At 41.9% G+C, this 18010-nt stretch overlaps 1 protein-coding gene across 1 annotated transcript in view; it reads right to left on the reverse strand.

Annotated features, from left to right (window-relative positions):
- The window catches only part of PARVB (parvin beta), a 96742-nt gene that overhangs the window by 34986 nt on the left and 43746 nt on the right, over window positions 1–18010 (reverse strand). Inside the window, exons 4-6 of the mRNA XM_074936670.1 lie at window positions 7806–7908; window positions 2102–2242; window positions 306–421 (exon numbers count right to left, since the gene is read on the reverse strand). Of these exons, the coding sequence (XP_074792771.1) occupies window positions 306–421; window positions 2102–2242; window positions 7806–7908 (360 nt within the window). The remainder of the gene's footprint in view (window positions 1–305; window positions 422–2101; window positions 2243–7805; window positions 7909–18010) is intronic.

The raw sequence follows: 18010 nt of genomic DNA on the forward strand, positions 1-18010 counted from the left end.
CATTATACACTACTAATTTTTTTGTATGACCGTAGCAACTGGAGGCCCCGACCATTATTAGGGATGTATTGTTCTAGGTACCTTGTGAACACATCATAAAAGATTGTAAGATTCATAGATTCTGAGGCCAGAAGGGAACACTGTGATCATCCACTCTGGCCTCCTGAATACCACAGGGGAGGTCTTAGCTAAATAACTAAGACAAAGATGGGGCTGGGGGGGGAGGTTGCAGCATATAAACTGAGTGATCGGGGTGATGGATGGCAGCCATTATGACACAACTATACTTGGGAGTTCATACTTACCCTTACAACTACCACTTGCACAGAAACGTGCTCAGGAAGTCGGATGGGAGCCCGGAAATGCATGGCCAAAGCTACCAGAAGGTGGAGAATGGAAATTAGATTCTTGCCATGGATTGCTGAAGTAAAAAACACAAGTCGAAAACAGATTTTAAACAACCAGCCTTTAGGGGGTGGAAAAAAAGGTTGAAAAACTTTATTGGTTAGCAAGGCAACACTTTAGGCCTTTCACATAATGATCTCAAAACAATTTTACAAACAATAAGAATTCAATTCACCTGTGTCCACTGGATAAATATTATCCCCACTTTACAGATATGGTAACAGAGGGGAACTGATTGACCAAAGTCACAAAACAAGTCAAAAGTAGAGCCAGGTGTTGAAACCAGACCAGTGCCCAGATCATCCCTCTCCTCAGGGAGGAGTAAAGGACCTGAGGGAGCATATTACATGTACGAACCGTGTACAGTAGTAGTTTAGGTGTATGCACAGCCTCAGAACTACAGCTGAGTCTATCAACAAAGTAGTGCATATTCATAAAAGTCACCACAGAAGTACAGAATTGCATTGGCTATTAAAGTGAATTAGCACATCTCCTCGAGCAAGTTCAGATATGCTCAACTGTATTAAATCAGATCTACACTTGAGAATGCCCACCCTGAATACATCTATAGCAAAATTACACAGGCTAAGGTGCTCCTGTTTATAAGCCACATTAAGATGGTTCACTCCCTGTGTGGAAACACATCACAAATTCTTTTGTAGATAAAGGGCCACACTTTAAAGGGATGTTCTTTCTGCTTACTCCATCAGAAATAGTATCTCTAAACAGGTTTCAGAGTGGTAGCCGTGTTAGTCTGTATCAGCAAAAACAACAAGGAGTCCTTGTGGCACCTTAGAGACTAACAAATTTATTTGGGCATAAGCTTTCATGGGCTAAAACCCACTTCATCAGATGCATGGAGTGGAAAATACAGTAGAGAGGTATAAATACACAGCGTATGAAAAGATGGGAGCTGCCTTACCAAGTGGAGGGGTCAGTGCTAACGAGCCAATTCAATTAAAGTAGAAGTGGGCTATTCTAAACAGTTGACAAGAAGAGAGGAAAAAATAACTTTTGTAGTGCTAATGAGTTCAATGTAATCAAGGTGGCCCATTTCAAACAGTTGACAAGAAGGTGTGAGTATCAGCAGGGGGAAAAATTAGTTTTTGCATCTTTTCATATGCTGTGTATTTATACCTCTCTACTGTATTTTCCACTCCATGCATCTGATGAAGTGGGTTTTAGCTCACAAAAGCTTATGCCCAAATAAATTTGTTAGTCTCTAAGGTGCCACAAGGACTCCTCGTTGTTTTGGTCTCTAAACTGGACATCCTAGAATGAATGAATGGGTCCAAGCTCTTAACTCTCTATCTTGAGAGGCTAACAAGTTTCTCAGATCTATAGAGATTCAGCAAAACAATGTTTTAATGATAATACATGCTTAAAGAAATGACACACTTCAAGAAGCCCAATTATGACATAACCCTCCTCATCTGAAGGAGTTCGAACCAGGACTATAGAGATAGGAAGGTACATGGTATAACCGCAACCTTCTCATGCTATGTATATGGCCTACACATATACATTACTATTAGTAGTCTGTAAAAACACAGCAGCACAGAATATGTGATCAAGTTATTGGTTACCAGGATGGATGCTGCATTTCTGAAATGGGCAGCAGAAAATCATTTCCTCTGCATTCATGAACATTACACAGTCTCACTTCAAAGCAGACTTTTTTGCACATGGCACTTACAGTCGACATTCCACTTGATTGTCCAGCCATGGGGTCGGAGTAAATCATGGACAGCTTCCAGAACTGTCTGCAGCTTTTGCTTCTGACCAATTTCAGACTGTGTCACTTCTGCCACATTCAATTTACGGTCAGCCAGCTTTTCTGCATTCAAACAAACAAAGCAGGACTTGTTAGACAAGCATAGGGGAGAGCACAGGACTCCTGGGTTCTAATTCCCAGATCTGTCACCTTGGACAAGTAACCCACCTGTGAAATGGGAATATTTACCTTCCAAACTTCACAGTGATGTTTTCCAGTAACTTCAGTGTTTGGTAAGACACAGAGATCCTTAGTTAGTAGTATTTTGGAAGTGTTATATTACAATAATTTTCACAGGGGTACAACAAAAATTTTGCTGTTGTACCTTCCTTTTTTCCTCCCCTATAGGTAAATGAGTTCAACACAGTAAGGCCTTGTCTGCACAAGAAAGTTGCACCACTTTGACTAAAGGTCTGATTTTGTTAAACTGGTGCAAAAGGCTGTGTGGACACTCTTATTTTGGTTGAAACCTGAGTTATTTCAGTTTAGCTGAAGTCAGTTAAGAGTCGGTTTAAGCTAAACCTAAGGCTATGGCTACACTAGAGAGCTTACAGCGGTTCAGCTGTACCGATGCAGCTGCACCGCTGTGAGCTCTCTAGAGTAGCCGCACTAAGCCATTGGGAGAGAGCTCTCCACGACTTAATTAATCCACCCCCAACGAGCAGTAGTAGCTAGGTCAGTGGGAGAAGCTCCACCGACATAGCGCTGTCCTCACCAGTGCTTAGGTCAGTGTAACTTGTGTCGCTCAGAGGGATGGCTTTATTCACACCTCTGAGTGACATAAGTTACACCAACATAATTGATAGCGTAGACACAGCCTAAGTAGGCCAACTCTTAAACCAAAATAAACATTTACACAGTGGTTTATACTGGTTTAACTGAATTGGTTTAAAAATAGATTTAAGTTAAACAAGTATAACTTTCTCATATAGACAAGGCCTAATTCAGTTGGTTGGTTTTTTTGTTTGGTTGGTTTTGTTTTAACCAGTGGACAAGGCACAGCAAGTTTTGGTAAAAATCACAGATATTCCTCAATAGTTCATCTGAACTATTCCCCCAGAACCACACACTAGTGTTTCTCCTTACCCCTCTCCCCCTCAAGCCAATGAACTTGCAGTTGAGCTACCTCTATCTACTCTTCCTCAAACTGGTGGGGGGTGAGGCAAGGAGACCAAGCTGTCCTCCAATAAGCTGTACAGCAAAGGGAGGAGCTGGTACCTTCTCTTCCCTTCCTCAGGCCAGGGGAAAAATGGCCAGCTCACTCGATACCCAGCTAGAACATATTTTTAGGGGGGAAAGCCTCACATCCAATGGAAGTGAATTTTTTGTCATACACCTCATTGTTATTGATCACCTTTTAGTGCACAAGTTAGGGATCGGGTGTATTGACAGCCCAGCAAATAGGGATTTTGCTAATCTTTCATGTTGACACTATGTATATCATGGCATCTCAGTGGCAATACTTATCATCTTGATCAAATTCTGCAAACGAGGTTCAGCTTCTAAATAAGTCCGTCACCCATTTGCTAATCTGCCACTCTGGGTGGCTTCAGAATTCTCCAGATGACAAGTTCCTGATTTTCACCTGTCATATGTCGTCTAAGGAATCTGAATTATGTTCTTAAATCTCGGAGCATCTTTCACATGAATGAAACAATAACAATCAAGCAGTGCACGAAGGTGAAGGAACCTACTTTATGAGCCTCTTGTACATGCAAAAGGGTGAAATGAAGGGTCAACTTTGCTCACATATTGTGAGACCCCAACCAAAAGAAGCCCCTCCAGCGCCACATACTTCATTGCCTCTTGCTGTGTCACTAGTACAAGACATTTAGCCTCAACGATGCAATGGCTATGGCTAAAGCAGTCAAGAAGCCTTGACTAGAGCACGAGATGGAGCCCAGTTTTGATGACTGTGGTTCTCCTGTGAAGAAGAGGCAAGCCTGCATGCTAGAAGATGCGGGAAAAGGCAACCCGGCAAGGATTCTGCAAACTCATACATGCATAATTTTACTCACAAGACCTCCCAATGAGTTCAACAAAGCTATGCACATGCATAAAGTTAAGCACATGGGTTTGTCTACATGTACAGCGCTGCAGCAATGCAGCCGCTCTGCTGTCACACTTTAGTGAAGAGCTTCTCCCGTCGGCATAGTTCATCCACCTCTCTGAGAGGCAGTAGCTTCTCGGGTCGACATAGTGCTGTCTACACCGGGGGTTAGCTCGGTATCACTACATCGCCCAAGTGTGGGGATTTTTCACACCCCTGAGCGACAGTTATACTGATGTAAGTTCATAGTATAGACCCAGCCTAAATGTTTGCAGAGTTGGAGTTTACGTGTGCCACTGTGCCCTCAATAGAAGGTCACCGATTTGTATAAACTCTCCCTATGAGGAACACCCACCTCAGATTATTTAGTACACTGCCACTTGCTACAGCAACAACGTGTGTAAGGGAGAGCAGAGACCATACTTCTGCCCTTTTATTATCCCTTGCAACTAGTTGGGAGCCACACACCAGAAATTCCCATAAGCAGAGAATTCCCAGTTTCTCACCATTGACCCATGCCAGCTCCCCAGCATGCTGAAACTGACTCCTAGAGAACAGACAGCACACCACAATTATTCTGAAGTGCTGTCCAAGCAACACACTTTGTAGGAAGGAGCATCTCGGGATAAAAATGGTTGGCTGGGGCACCCTACATGGAGGAATCCCTGCCAAAACTTTTGATTTACACTAACATGTCTGAATGCTTGTTATTCTAAATTGCTGTGGCTGAAGACCATTGGCTAGGAAGGAATTCTATAGAAACAACAGTCTATTGAATGCAACCGCCAATCCATAGCCATTTGCACTTGTGCAAACACCTTCAGCTAAGAGGTACCCCCACCTTCAGTCATAGCCTGACCAGCCAGTGTTTAAAGCTCCCCCATTTTAAGGCATGCATTCTGCTTCTCAGTGCTCTAGAAAAGTTGATTACAGAAAGCTACCTTTAATAGAAGCAATGGAGTCTGGTCAATTAGGAAACAAAAAAAAAAAATTATAACTATTTTATATCAATCTTTGCAAATAATGTTCCTCACACAAAAGTGTCAATATATGACACGCTGGGATGAGGATGTGGATAGATGAATTACTTCAGAGGAATAGGGTTTGATGTGGAAAAGAAGACCAGCAACCTCAGTCTGTGGCACTAAAAAAGAAAAATCATTTAAAATACTGTTTCAATGGCCCCAACCATACAAACACTTAGGCCAAAGTCAAAAAATAGAGAACGACTGAATGGGGGGAAAATGTTGGAGAAACTGGCGAAAAAGGAGATTTCATGCATATATGGTGGACATGTTCAGTCATTAGAGAATATCGGGATGCAATTTGTAACCAAATATCACAAATGGTTGAATATTTATTACCAAATGATCCTTTGGTAATCCTCCTGGGGCTTCTTAGGGGATATGGTCACACAAAGGAAACATCAGTGCTGGAACTAGGGGTGCTGGGGGTGCTGCCACAACCCCTGGCTTGAAGTGGTTTCCATTATGTACAGGGTTTGCAGTTTGGTTCTATGGATCTCAGCACCCCCACTATACAAATTGTTCCCAGCACCCCTGAAAGGAAATGAAGAATTAATCTCTCATCTGCTAGTAGCTGCTTGGCCATTGGTAGCTTCTCATTGGAAAAAGAAAAATAGACCAACCACTGAGGAATGGTTCCAAAATTAATTATATACAAATATAAGAGGTTGTGGTTCTGGAAAAACTGACACACTGATTACGTGCCCAGCAAAATAGACAGGGGACAGATAGTCACTTAAATATTGGGTTACTTTTTATTCAGTATTCAGAGTTCACCTGCAAAAAGAAAAGAAGCTCCTAGCACAACTATCCAATTGTTTTTTGTTGTTTTTTTAATATTAACATTTGAGAGAGATACCTGGTCTGTTAACTACATGTGCATAGAGATTTCACTCCATTTCATAAAGTCACTAGAAGCAACATAGGTATTGTAATGATGGTCACTCTGTAATATGGTAACACCCTGTTAGCTAGAAAAGAGCTAGTGACTATATTCCTAGATAGCATCTCTTTACACAAAAGTTAATTGTTGTAATGTTTGTTTTGTTTCTGACATTTACAGCACAAGGATCTGTAAACTTGTTAAAACTTCCTAAATAAATAGTTTAAAAAAATTTAGAAAGCTCTCCTCCCGTTTTATTGAGCTCTCACAAACTGTGTTTTGAGGAGTTTTCAGTGCACGTTATTGTTAATCAATGTTTAAAAGATTTTGTGAATGTTTACTGGAACATTGTGGGGCTCTTTCTAAGTGGCACATGGGGGAAACTCAGAAAGCAGCATCCATAAAGCCTAATGAAATTAGCATAATTGAAACCCCTCACTCCAGCCCCTCCAGATCACTGAAAACGTTCCATGGGCAGTCACTCTCAATCTGTGGCTCACAAGAATTAAGGAAACTATGAGCCTGTTTCTCTAGCATGTCTCTGATCTTCTTCTACTTGAAGCTCTGAGGCTTGGTCTACAATATCACTTTTTTCGGTAAATCTTTTGTCAGTCGGGTGTGAAAAACACACACCCAGGACCAACACAAATTTCACCAACAAAAGTGCTGGTGTGGACAGTGCTATGTCGACAGGAGAGGTCTCTCCTGCTGGCAAAGAGCGGCTCCACGGGAGACCTTACAGAGGCACAGCTGTAGCAGTACAGCAGTGCCGCTAGAAAGTCTGTAGTGCAGATATAGCCTACGTCTCTCCACGGAGTGCTTCTAGCTTATGAACCACTGCATTGATTCCTGCAGCACCTCCTCTGAGACACAAAGGATTCTGGGTAGAAGCTATTAGGGGAGAATGGTTGCAAATGGAGAAGTGAAGGTGTAAGGGGGATGCCGAGTGATAAATAGAATAACTATTTACTTAACCTACTGATTGACTGAAGATCCTCTCTCCCCCAAACCCAAGACACGTGTAAGGGCACAGTGTGTGTACCCCACTCATGCCACATCGTACAAAGTTAATTTTTGAAAGAGCATTCACTCTGACCTGAAAGATGAACCATTATAATTTATGAAATGGATTGCTCTCAGCCCAAAGACTTTCAAAAGTGGACACACTAGATCTAAAGTTAGGCCAGTTTCACTTTGATTGACCAAGGTTAGCACATGTCTCCTCCCCCCCATTTCATCTATCTGGGATGTTCTCCTGAGCGGACGGAGTTTAGACATCAGCATGAATCACCCATTCCGGGGAGCAGGATTCTCGTCTATTCCAATCCCCTACCTGGTCACATGAACAGAACAGATGGGCAGAAAAATAGGACAGGCTGACGCTGTGCCTGATTGCCAATGTGGATGGGCTGAATATATGAACCATTATAATTTATTAAATGGATTGCTCTCAGCCCAAAGACTTTCAAAAGTGGACACACTAGATCTAAAGTTGGTGGATGAGCTGAAAGATGAACCATTATAATTTATTAAATGGATTGCCAAGGGGGATGGGCTGAATATTTAACTTTACCAAAGCTGCAGACAGCTAGTCTGTGGGGGGCAACTAGCCATCAAACCAAAGGGGCTACTTCTTTGCAAAGCCCCCCTTCTGTAGCTTCAACTCACCCAAAAGCTTCTGCAGCACTTGCCCATCATAAAGGTCCTCTTCCAGCTGCTTAACGATGATTCTCTCTTCCACCAGGACATCATTAATCCAGTCAATTAGAACCTGGGAGAATGGAGATGGGAGGCAAGTGTCTAATCACTGAAGTGTGTTACTTGTATCACAAGCAGTGATCAAAGTAAGGACCAGAAACAGGTAACCCTGCATGAATAATCATCTTGTATATTTACTTCCAAACAATAGAGAGCTCAGGTGGTGAAGAGATGCTTCAACTTTTTTGGGAGCCCAGATCTCACAAGAGTCTTCTCCCTCTCTAGAGCCAGTCAGTAATCGGTGATGAAAATATACAGCTCACTGTCATCTATTATTCCATTCAGATCCTTTTGCTCCCAAAACACAGGCTACCACTACTTGAGCTAAATCTCTGTTATATGTAATTAATACAGTATTGCGCTTTAAAAAGATCTCTAAGCCAGTCAGAAAGACCTGAGCACAGCAGAGCAGCGGTATATATACACACTAAACAGTATTTTACAGCTGTTTGGTCATTGGCCAGACAGGGACGGGTGTTTTACAAAGGCAATAAGTTCTAGCTCCTACTATAGGCTAAACAGGCTCCCTGAAGAATAATCCTAGTCCTTTATCAACCCAAGCAATAAATGGATGAGAAGTAGGTTGACCAGATAGCAAGTGTGAAAAATCAGGACACTTTTGGAGGAGAGGGCGGGAGGCAATAGTTGCATATATATAAGACAAAACCCCTAATACTGGGACGTCTGGTGACCTGAATGAGACTTTACATAGTGCACCCACAGCACAATATAGACAGACAGAGTAGTGTGGAACCAAAATTCTAGTCAGCTGGGCCAGTCTGGCAGTCACTCTGTACTGTGCGTGACAGCTCCCATATGCTAAATTAGCTTAACTATAAAACCTTGCATGTGCTAACTGAAGCAGGAAGGAGCATAAAGAATCTTTTAAAAAAGGAACAATATTAAGTTTGTCAAGCCCCAGAAATAACCCCCTTAAAAGTAACAGGCAAAACAGTGAAATGTCTTTGTTTAGTTGGCATTAGCATGGGAAAAACGTAGTTCATCACTTGTTTTACTCCAGTTGACTATGTTAAGCTCTCTATATTAAAGTACATTTTGCTGAAGTAATGTAATTTTTGTAATAAGAGACCTTGCTTTCTGCTATTAAATCTTTGCTTATAAGTGGAGAGGCAGTATTGCCAACCTCAAGTCTTCAAAAACCATGAGTCAGGGCCCCCAAAAATCATGAGAATGGCTTAAAAATCATAAGGTTTTAAATGTTATATATACAAAATTGTGGATTCCATTGATTTGCTTTCTGGTTAGAATCCACATTTCCACCTTTTCTCCACAACCATGAGCTTTTGGATCTTACTTTGTTTTTCTACATGCAAACTGAGATTTTTATGTAATCCTGCGATGACAGGAGCTGGGCTTAAAAAACAAATATTGCAAGACTTGTGACAAAAATCACAAGAGTCAGCAACACTGGAAGAAACAGGCATTTTGGGTGTGCTGGTTACAAGGTGTATTTGGCTAATTTATACAAGTTAGTGAGGTTCAGCTGTATTAAGCTACTGCACAGCAGCAGAGAGAGACACTTAGGGCTTGTCTACATGGGGCCAGCAAAGTGCGCCAGAGAGATGTAATTGGTAAAGCACACTAATGTGCTGCACTCTAATTGCCCCACGTACTCACGGCTGGCACGCTCTAAAAGGTACCTAGCTTGTGTTAACACAAAATAGGTACCTTTTAGGGCAGGGGTCTAAAATTTAAGGTGTGCCAGAAGGATCTACATGGGCCAGTTAAAGTGCAGCACATTAGAACACTTTAAAAAAAAAATCACACCCTTCTAGGGTGCTTTGCCAGTGCCATGTAGACAAGTCCTTAATATTCATAAATCGCTTTGAGATCCTTATACATGTGCACCTCTAACATGATTCTTAAAAGGTCTCCATGATACTGTAGAAATTAACAGAGCTACTAAAATCAGGGCTAAAAAAAGAGTACAATTTTTCACAAGTTTCAGCTGGACAGCATAGCAAGCCCTTGACTCAGGGTGAACTGGGATAGGTTTGCGGGTATGATCACCACATCACATCTGCCCTTTGCTTTAAGCTGCCTGGAAGCAAAAGAAACTTGGTAATAAAAAGAATGCTCTACAAGTCGTTTTTTTTTTTTTTTTTAATTAAAAATGTTTTGAACAGATTTCCATGAGACAATAGCAGCAGCTCTTTAATGCTGTGCAGGATATAAGCACATGACTAAAGAGACTCATGTGTAATGTATTTTTCAATGGGGGGGGGCAGGAGGGAGATAGAGTTTAAAGGCATCTGATGACTGAGTGCTCTGCAATAGTTTAGACATTGCTCCTCTGTGAGTTCATAAAGAAGCTACGTGTATCTGCTTCGTCATTCACTCCAGCCAAGCAAACATCACTTCCTCAACGTATACAATAAAGTGTCCATCCTCTCCTTTGTGTACCACATGTCATAGCCTTTCAGTGATCTCTTCTCAGGCCGTGTCTTGATAGGGGCACCAAACCCCTCTGTTCTTCTCCTCGACATTTAGACTGAGATTTTTCAAAAGAGCCTATGGGAGTTAGGCACTCACATCTTCTCAGTTTTCAACATGAACTAGGTGCCCTACTGCCTTAGGCTCTTTTGACAATCCCAGCCATTGTCAGCTGGCCAAAGATTACACCCAGCCAAGGCAGAGTAAGTGCGGGTGCAACCTGTGTAGAAGAGTTTGGAAGGCACTGCACAATAGGGCAGTGCACATGACCAGAGCAGCCCTTGCAGACTAGGTAAAGGAACTAACTTATAGCTCCTTTCTGGAGGCAGCAGGGCAGTACAGTCTCTTTGGTAAGGGGGAGAACGAGGTTACAGTCGTTTTTTAAGGTAGGAAGGAGCCATTACAGTGAAAGGAAGAGAAGAAGGAAATGGGGGTTGGGGTGGGAGAGGAAGACAGGCCTCCTTTAGCATTACAGACCATTCACTAACTCCAGTAAAAAGCAACTCCCAATTAACTAGATACATTCTTGTCTCAGATGGTAAAATAGAGATATTGTAGCCTCTTCCTGAACTACATCACCTTGATAACTGTTGGACAGCAATAGAAAATGTTTAGCGAGAAAGAAGCCATAAACAAATACACGGTTAGCATCATTCCTTAAAAGAAGGCAGCCAGATTTCTTTTTTCTTTTTTTAAGTGCATTTAGAGCCTGAATGAAGTGGTTAGAGTTTCAAATGTGCAAAAGTTCTCAGCCCGCAGCAGCTTCCATTGAGAACAATGGCAATTTTTGGGTGCTAAGCTCTTGAAAATCTGGCACAAAAGACTGTGACTGAAGTTACTTCATCACCTTTCTCGTATCACAATAGTGACAGAGAAGAAATTGAGAGAGAGAGAGAGAGACCATGGGTAAACAGATTTCAAAAGGATCTATGTGAATTAGGAGCATCAAGCACCATTTTCAAAATAGGAACCTAAATCCCATTGACTTCCCAAGTCACTTAAGTACTTTGGAAAATGTTACCCTATGTAAGGAGTTAAAGTTACAGCACTCACAGTTTAAATTTAGAATAAAAAAGACCTCTTGGCAAAAGCACATAAAGGAGAGAGAGAAATAAAACAAGGACTAGTTGGCAGGCTTCTAAAAAAAGTAATACAATGGCTACATTTGAAAAGGGGGGAAAAGGCAAAAAATGTGAAAACTCATTTAATATGCAGCCCACAATATCAGCCCTCCTAGAGAAAATGATTTTGTAATTAAAAAATAATCCATCTGAACCTTTTCGAAAAAGCCCTCAGAGACTGACAAGAGCTGCAGTTTTCAAAAACCAAAGTTAGCCAGATCGCCCATTGATTTCCTGATTGCAAAAGCTTGTGTTTTGCTGAGGAAACCTGAAAAAATGCTCTTTGCATTGGATCTTTTTAACTCTTTCAAGAGGAGAAACAGCGTAATTTGGTTTTATTTAAAAGGTACAACAGAGACAGAATTTTTTTCTGATTCATTGCCCACAGAGGCGTAACTCTTCATGTCTTCCAAGTCTCCCATTTACACAAAGACAGACACAATCTAGAGAATTTTATGTAATAGTTGACTGTTTAAGCAGCTCAATATAGGTTCAGACACAACAAAGCACTTAAGCATGTACTTAACTGAGCATGTGAGTAGTCCCACTGGAGTCAGTGGGAGAATCTGTGTGCTCAAAGTTAAGTGCATGCTTAAGTGTTTTGTTGGATCAGGGCCTTAAATTCCTAAAAGTTGAATTTCTCTTAAGTGTTCTATAGTATTTGGCTGGTCGCAGTTTTAAAACTGCAGTAAAATCAACTCCTCTCCCCACCATCACCTCACCTGCTGCCTCATACAGACAGAGACATATAAAAACAATCCGCAACTGTATCAGATCCCCAGGCACATATATGCATAATAAATTGCATAAACATGCCAGTGGTGCTTTAAATTTTGACACACATATTTATTAAACCACTTTTAGGACAAACTCTTATGTCTGATTTAATGAGCCATGTTTTATTATCGAGTGCTGGGTTGAAAATTGAAATTGCTACCAGGCAGAACCCAGAAATAAAATGGTGTGAATATCCTACAAGGAAAAAAAAAAAAAATCTGGTCTGCCTGGCTGACTCGTATTATACACAGGTACGCTCATTTTTTGCGTCAAACTTCACCAGTCCCATAAAGTGCTTTATTAGAAAGGCTGCCTGCCCCAGAACACGTTGAAACTTGTTCAGAGCAAACTTGCAGAGATCAAGGACAAAGAGCCCTAGGTCACCGCTGTTGCAAATAAAGAACACAAAATAAAAACAAAACGAGTACGTAAGAGCACTCGGCACAATGGGAAAGCAGGAAGCTGAGCAAAGAAAGCCAATTCCAAGCAAAAGGTCATTAAAACAAGAGTTGGAAGAGCCTTCTGCAAGAGAATGTGAAAGCATGCAAAAAACAAGAGAGCTTAGCTCACTTTGTGGTTGAGTGTGGAAACTGCTGGTGTAAGTCATACAGGTCTGCAAGCCTTTTGGCTAAACCTTCAGTGCAGGCTGTTTCTGGACAAGCAGATTTTTTTATTTTTAAGACTGAACATCTAGCTTTTTTGAACAAAACTTGCACTGGTTAGTCACATGGTAGGCCTCTGTGAAAACTCGCAAACCCATGCTCAAAGCTCACAGCTTAATGGTTGAAATTTAATTTTTGTCTTCATCAGATCTGATTGACCCAAACTATGCATTTAACCTTGAAGGAGTGAAAACTAAATTAAAATGTTTGTTGAAATCAGGGCTTGACCAAGTAGCATTGCTTGGAGCAGAATTCAGTTTAGGAGAGAGTGTTCAAGGTCCAAAACATCTTGCAACATCAGTTGATTTTACAAGGTTTCTGTGTCAAAAATAACTTGCAAGGTTTGGCTGCTGTCGAATCTGAACCTGAAAGGGATAGGTTTCAGGTTTAAATTTGACAACAACAAAATACCGCAAGCTATCTTTGCAAGATTTTGACCCTAAATGGCAAAACCTTGTAAGATCAGCTGATTGTAACTAGGGTGACCAGATGTCCCGATTTTATAGGGACAGTCCTGATATTTGGGGCTTTGTCTTACACAGGCACTCTCCAACCTTTGTCCTGATTTTTCACATGTGCTGTCTGGTCACCCTAATTGTGACAGATGTGAGACCTGGGAAGTGTAAGGAGTTCAAATTCCTTCAATTATGCCAGACAGGCATGGACTTTTGAGACAGTAAGTGGGGAATCCCTGAGGAGTGATTAATCCAAATGACGCAACCCTGGTTGCGCAAAAAAACAGCCTTTTGAAGCTACATCCTGAGGAGAGGGCCATTGACCTGTTCCCGGAGACTGGAGATCAAAAGCACAAGAGCTGCATCAAGAAAGAGCTGAACTGACCAATCGGTATCAGTCGGTGTCTAGTTCCCAATTTAAAAACTGACATGAACTTGTAACCAAGGGGGCAAAGCCAGTTGTGGGGTTTGAAAGACTGACGTCCACCAGAGCCTTATGTTGGGGTTGGGAGTAACCTCTGGTAAGCATTTAGCATGCGTGTAGATTCTTTTATTGTTTTTACAGGTTTTTTCTGTAATGCTTTTGCCCTAAGAATAAATGTAGCTTTGTGAAGGCTTGTTGGTAAATCGGTGTACAGTGTTATAGCCTCTGCTGGAGAAAAAGTAAATGACAGGTTCTGTACCCTGCTCAGATCTGTTGGAAAAACCACAGGAAGGTGCAGAGGGACTGCAAGCCTAAACCCCCCTGACTAACAGGAGAGAGGCCAGTTCTCCGCCCCAAGAGAAGTGAGTGCTGGGAAGTCTAAACCTTAAGTGGATGCCATCAAGGAGGGATATCAAAGGTGCAGTTAATCCTGAAACTGTAACACAGATGTTGCAAGATCTCCCTCATCTTGAATGGGGGAAATCTAAGAGAATAGGTGTTTACATGAGATTTTGGATAAAGTTTTCAAAATTGCTAATTGATTTAGGAGCCTAAATCCCACTGACTTTCAGTGAGATGTAGGCACCTAAGTCAGTTAAGAATTGTAATACTGAGTAGAGAAATGCCTAAATCCTTTAAAATGAGTTTGAGAAAAGTTTAAGAAGGTCACCCACAGCAAGAAAGTCCAAAGATTCCTGGATAAGCTATTTACTATGAATTATTGCCTCAGTTCTTATGTTTTGATCTGAGCTTCCAGCTTTGGGCCATCTAGTAAATTTCATACAACTCTAATCAGAACCTACAGTTCTACCAAGACCAGAACTGTAATTCGCTACACACAGCTGCAAATAAAGTGGAAAACAAGGACTGATGGCCACTGATGGGATTTATTTGATTATCTAGTTGCTCTTTGCAGCTGGATTTCCTCCTGACCCATTGTGCCAGACTATTTTTAAAATATATAATTATACTACACATCACTTTTTTTCTTTTGTAAGCCCACCTCTAGCTTGTGCTCATTTTCAGTTCTGTAAGAGCAGTCAAAGCATCTATTATAGAGTTCTCCACACAGCAGCCATTCAGTATAAGAGATTTACTATGCTTGCTTTAGCTGAGATGAAAAGTTATTTTCCCTTTTGTTCTTTCTGCATTACAGTGGGATTCTACAGTCTGTCTCCCCCAGAGCTAGGACAGTTATGTTTTAATCACTTCCAAATGCAAACAAAAGCCTGAGGTGCTTAATCCACTACGGATACAATTCTTATTGCAGCAGGGAAGAAGAGATTAAACATCCTTTTCTGTGGAGCCAAAAGGTATTAAACTATATGTCACCATTAGATTCCCTGGTTCATTTTCCCAGGGGCTTCCCTGCCCCGACTCTGCTTTTCATAACATTGATTTGTGAGCGTGTATGTGAGTGGAGTGGGAAAAATTAAGAAGAGGGATTAAAAATACTGTAAACGTATCCGCTTTTTAGAGAGGGGAAAGAAATCCTGAAAAGGTTTAGGATCAAAATTAAAACTATAAAAGTCACTATTCAGTTTTCCCCTCTTTATTTAATGGTGATCTTAGATTGTAAGCCCTGTGGAGCACAGACTGTCTTGTTCTGGGTTTGTACAGAACCTAGCAAAATGGGGTCCTGGTCCCAATTAGGGTTCTTAGGTGCTACCACAACTCAAATAATAAACAACAATAGTAATAGACAGCTTAGTGACCCATTAAAAGAATACAAAGCAAAGAGAAGATCAACCCATCACACTTTCATTAAGTCATTCAGGTACAATCACAGCATAATTCAATCCCCTCTCTGCCTCACAGTCTCACACCAAGTTCGTCCTCAGATTCCTTTCCAACTATGCCATTGTTAAAACTCCTGCTTCAAATTAAGCTTGTGAATGGTTAACGAATATTTACATTTATATATGGCTCTCCTCTCTGGAGTAGCCCCACAAGAATAAACACAAGGCTCTTTTGGGATGGTCCAGAGGAAACAGCCCCTAGTGGTTTCCAGGACATAGGGATCAGTTCTCCATTGCCCAAAGTGGGAGTAAAATCTTACCAGTCTGATTTGTAAGCAACTGTGCTGAGTAATGGTGAACCAGGCCCCGATCCTGCAATGAAACCCATGCATAGAGACCTTTGTGCCTATGAGGAGCACATTACAGTATCAGGGCTCAAGTCTTCATCCTTGCTCTAGTCAGATTTTGAGGGGAGGAGAATCTTGCTAATTTGTATTAATGACTCAAAAGATTCATACCTGACCACAGCATAAGGGCTTCAAGTCTCACTAAATTCAATAGCAAAGCTCCCACTGATTTCAAAAGGATCAGGAACAGACCTTGTAGCAAACAAACAAGATTTTAAATCAAGTCTATTGCATTCCAGAGTGTGCTTGGTTCACTTATTCTGACCACACTGGTTCAGTTTTGATTATTCATAGGACAGCCATGAACACCCTGTAGTACAGTTTGGAAGAGCGGCACAAGACCACTAGGGTTTTTGCAAGCACTGTTGCGTCTGAGGATTAACACAGTGAGAATGAGTGAGATTCTACTACATATTCAATGGGAATAATATCACGTGTACTTGCACACAGCTCCTCTCTAAAGATGGATTTGCAACTGGATAGGAAGCTGCATTTATGTTTCTAAAGCAATGTCCTGCCACTGCAGTGCTGATAATACAATGATGGGTGTGTTGTAAGTACATACATAGGCTGCTGTGGTATTTCTTTGAAGCATGCATTCACTCCAGTGATGTAAAGATACCCTGACAAGAATGCTTCAAAGCACACGTCCTTGCCTCCTTCATGGGATTACATAATCCAGATTTTTCTGACACATCTAAGCATTATTGCACTGTGGTTTCTATCCAAAGCAATACAAATCAAAAGCTTCGCACACAGAGAGGCAAGTACAGGAAATGTAGTAAGAAAGTAGTAGGAGCATGAAAGCTTCTGGGAAGAAAGGATGCATTAGGGCAGGGGTTCTCAACCTTTCTCTTTCGGAGGCCCCCCCCCCAACATGCTATAAAAATTTCACAGTCCACCTGTGCCACAATAACTGGTTTTCTTCATATAAAAGCCAGAGCCGGCATTAGGGGGTAGCAAGCCGGGCAATTGCCTGGGGCCCCGGCGAAGTTACATTGCTCAGGCTTCGGCTTCAGCCCTGGGTGGTGGGACTCAGAGCCCCAGGCTTCAGACCCATGCGATGGGGCTTCAGCTTTCTGCCCTGGGCCCCAGCAAGTCTAACACTGGTCCTGCTTCGTGGCCCCCCTGAAACCTGCTCACGGCCCCCCCAGATCCCTGGTTGAGAACCACTGCATTAGGGTACAAACCTGCCAACACTTCTCTCTCTGCTCCAACCTTCACTCCGTTAACCTCAACGCCCTAACCCTTAAACTGGCCCTTCTAAATGCTACACACTCTGGGTTAGACTCCTCCACCTCACACAGAGCATGAGTAAATGAGCACTGTGTGGGGAACTCGGGCTGGAGTGGGATGGAGTCTACAACCGTTATAGGACAGGCTGTGGGGCAACACTACAGATCCTGAGCTAGAACAGCAGCTGCTGCCCCTCCACACACCTAGTGCAGATGCTCCCAGCTACTGGATATATGACAATCACAGATCCAGGCCCTCCTCTAGCACACAGGTAGATCAGAAGCTTCTGTTCTCCCTGTCTCATAACAAAAAAGCAAAGAGACATTCAATGAAATTGAAAGGAGGAAAATTCAAGACCAGCAAAAGAAAATAATGTTCACACAACACGTAATTATTCTGTGGAACTCATTGCCACAGGGGGTCATTGAGGCCAAGAATTTAGCAAGAATTCAAAAAGAGACTAGATATTTATATGGATACCAAGACCATCCAGAGTGAGCATAATAAACAACAAAATATAGTGGAAGGGATGTTAAACCTCAAGCTTTAGATCTTAACCATAAGCCAATCTCTAGTTTTAAGAGACCAGAATGAGACACCTAAGGTGGGGGGCAGATTATGCCACCTCTGCCTACTGTGGGGTTCTTACATCTTCCTCTGAAGCACCTTGCTCTAGTCATCATAGAGGACAGCATACTGGACAAGATGGACCTCAGGTCTACTCATTATGGCAATGCCGATATTCCTATACTCTCAACGCTCCTCTCCACTTGGACCTAGCCTGGAGTCCACTCCCCCAGTGTGCAAATATGAAGATCTCCCTGCACAACCATTTCACCT

Source organism: Natator depressus, chromosome 1 (assembly GCF_965152275.1).
Source record: "Natator depressus isolate rNatDep1 chromosome 1, rNatDep2.hap1, whole genome shotgun sequence".
Classification (NCBI taxonomy): domain Eukaryota; kingdom Metazoa; phylum Chordata; order Testudines; family Cheloniidae; genus Natator; species Natator depressus.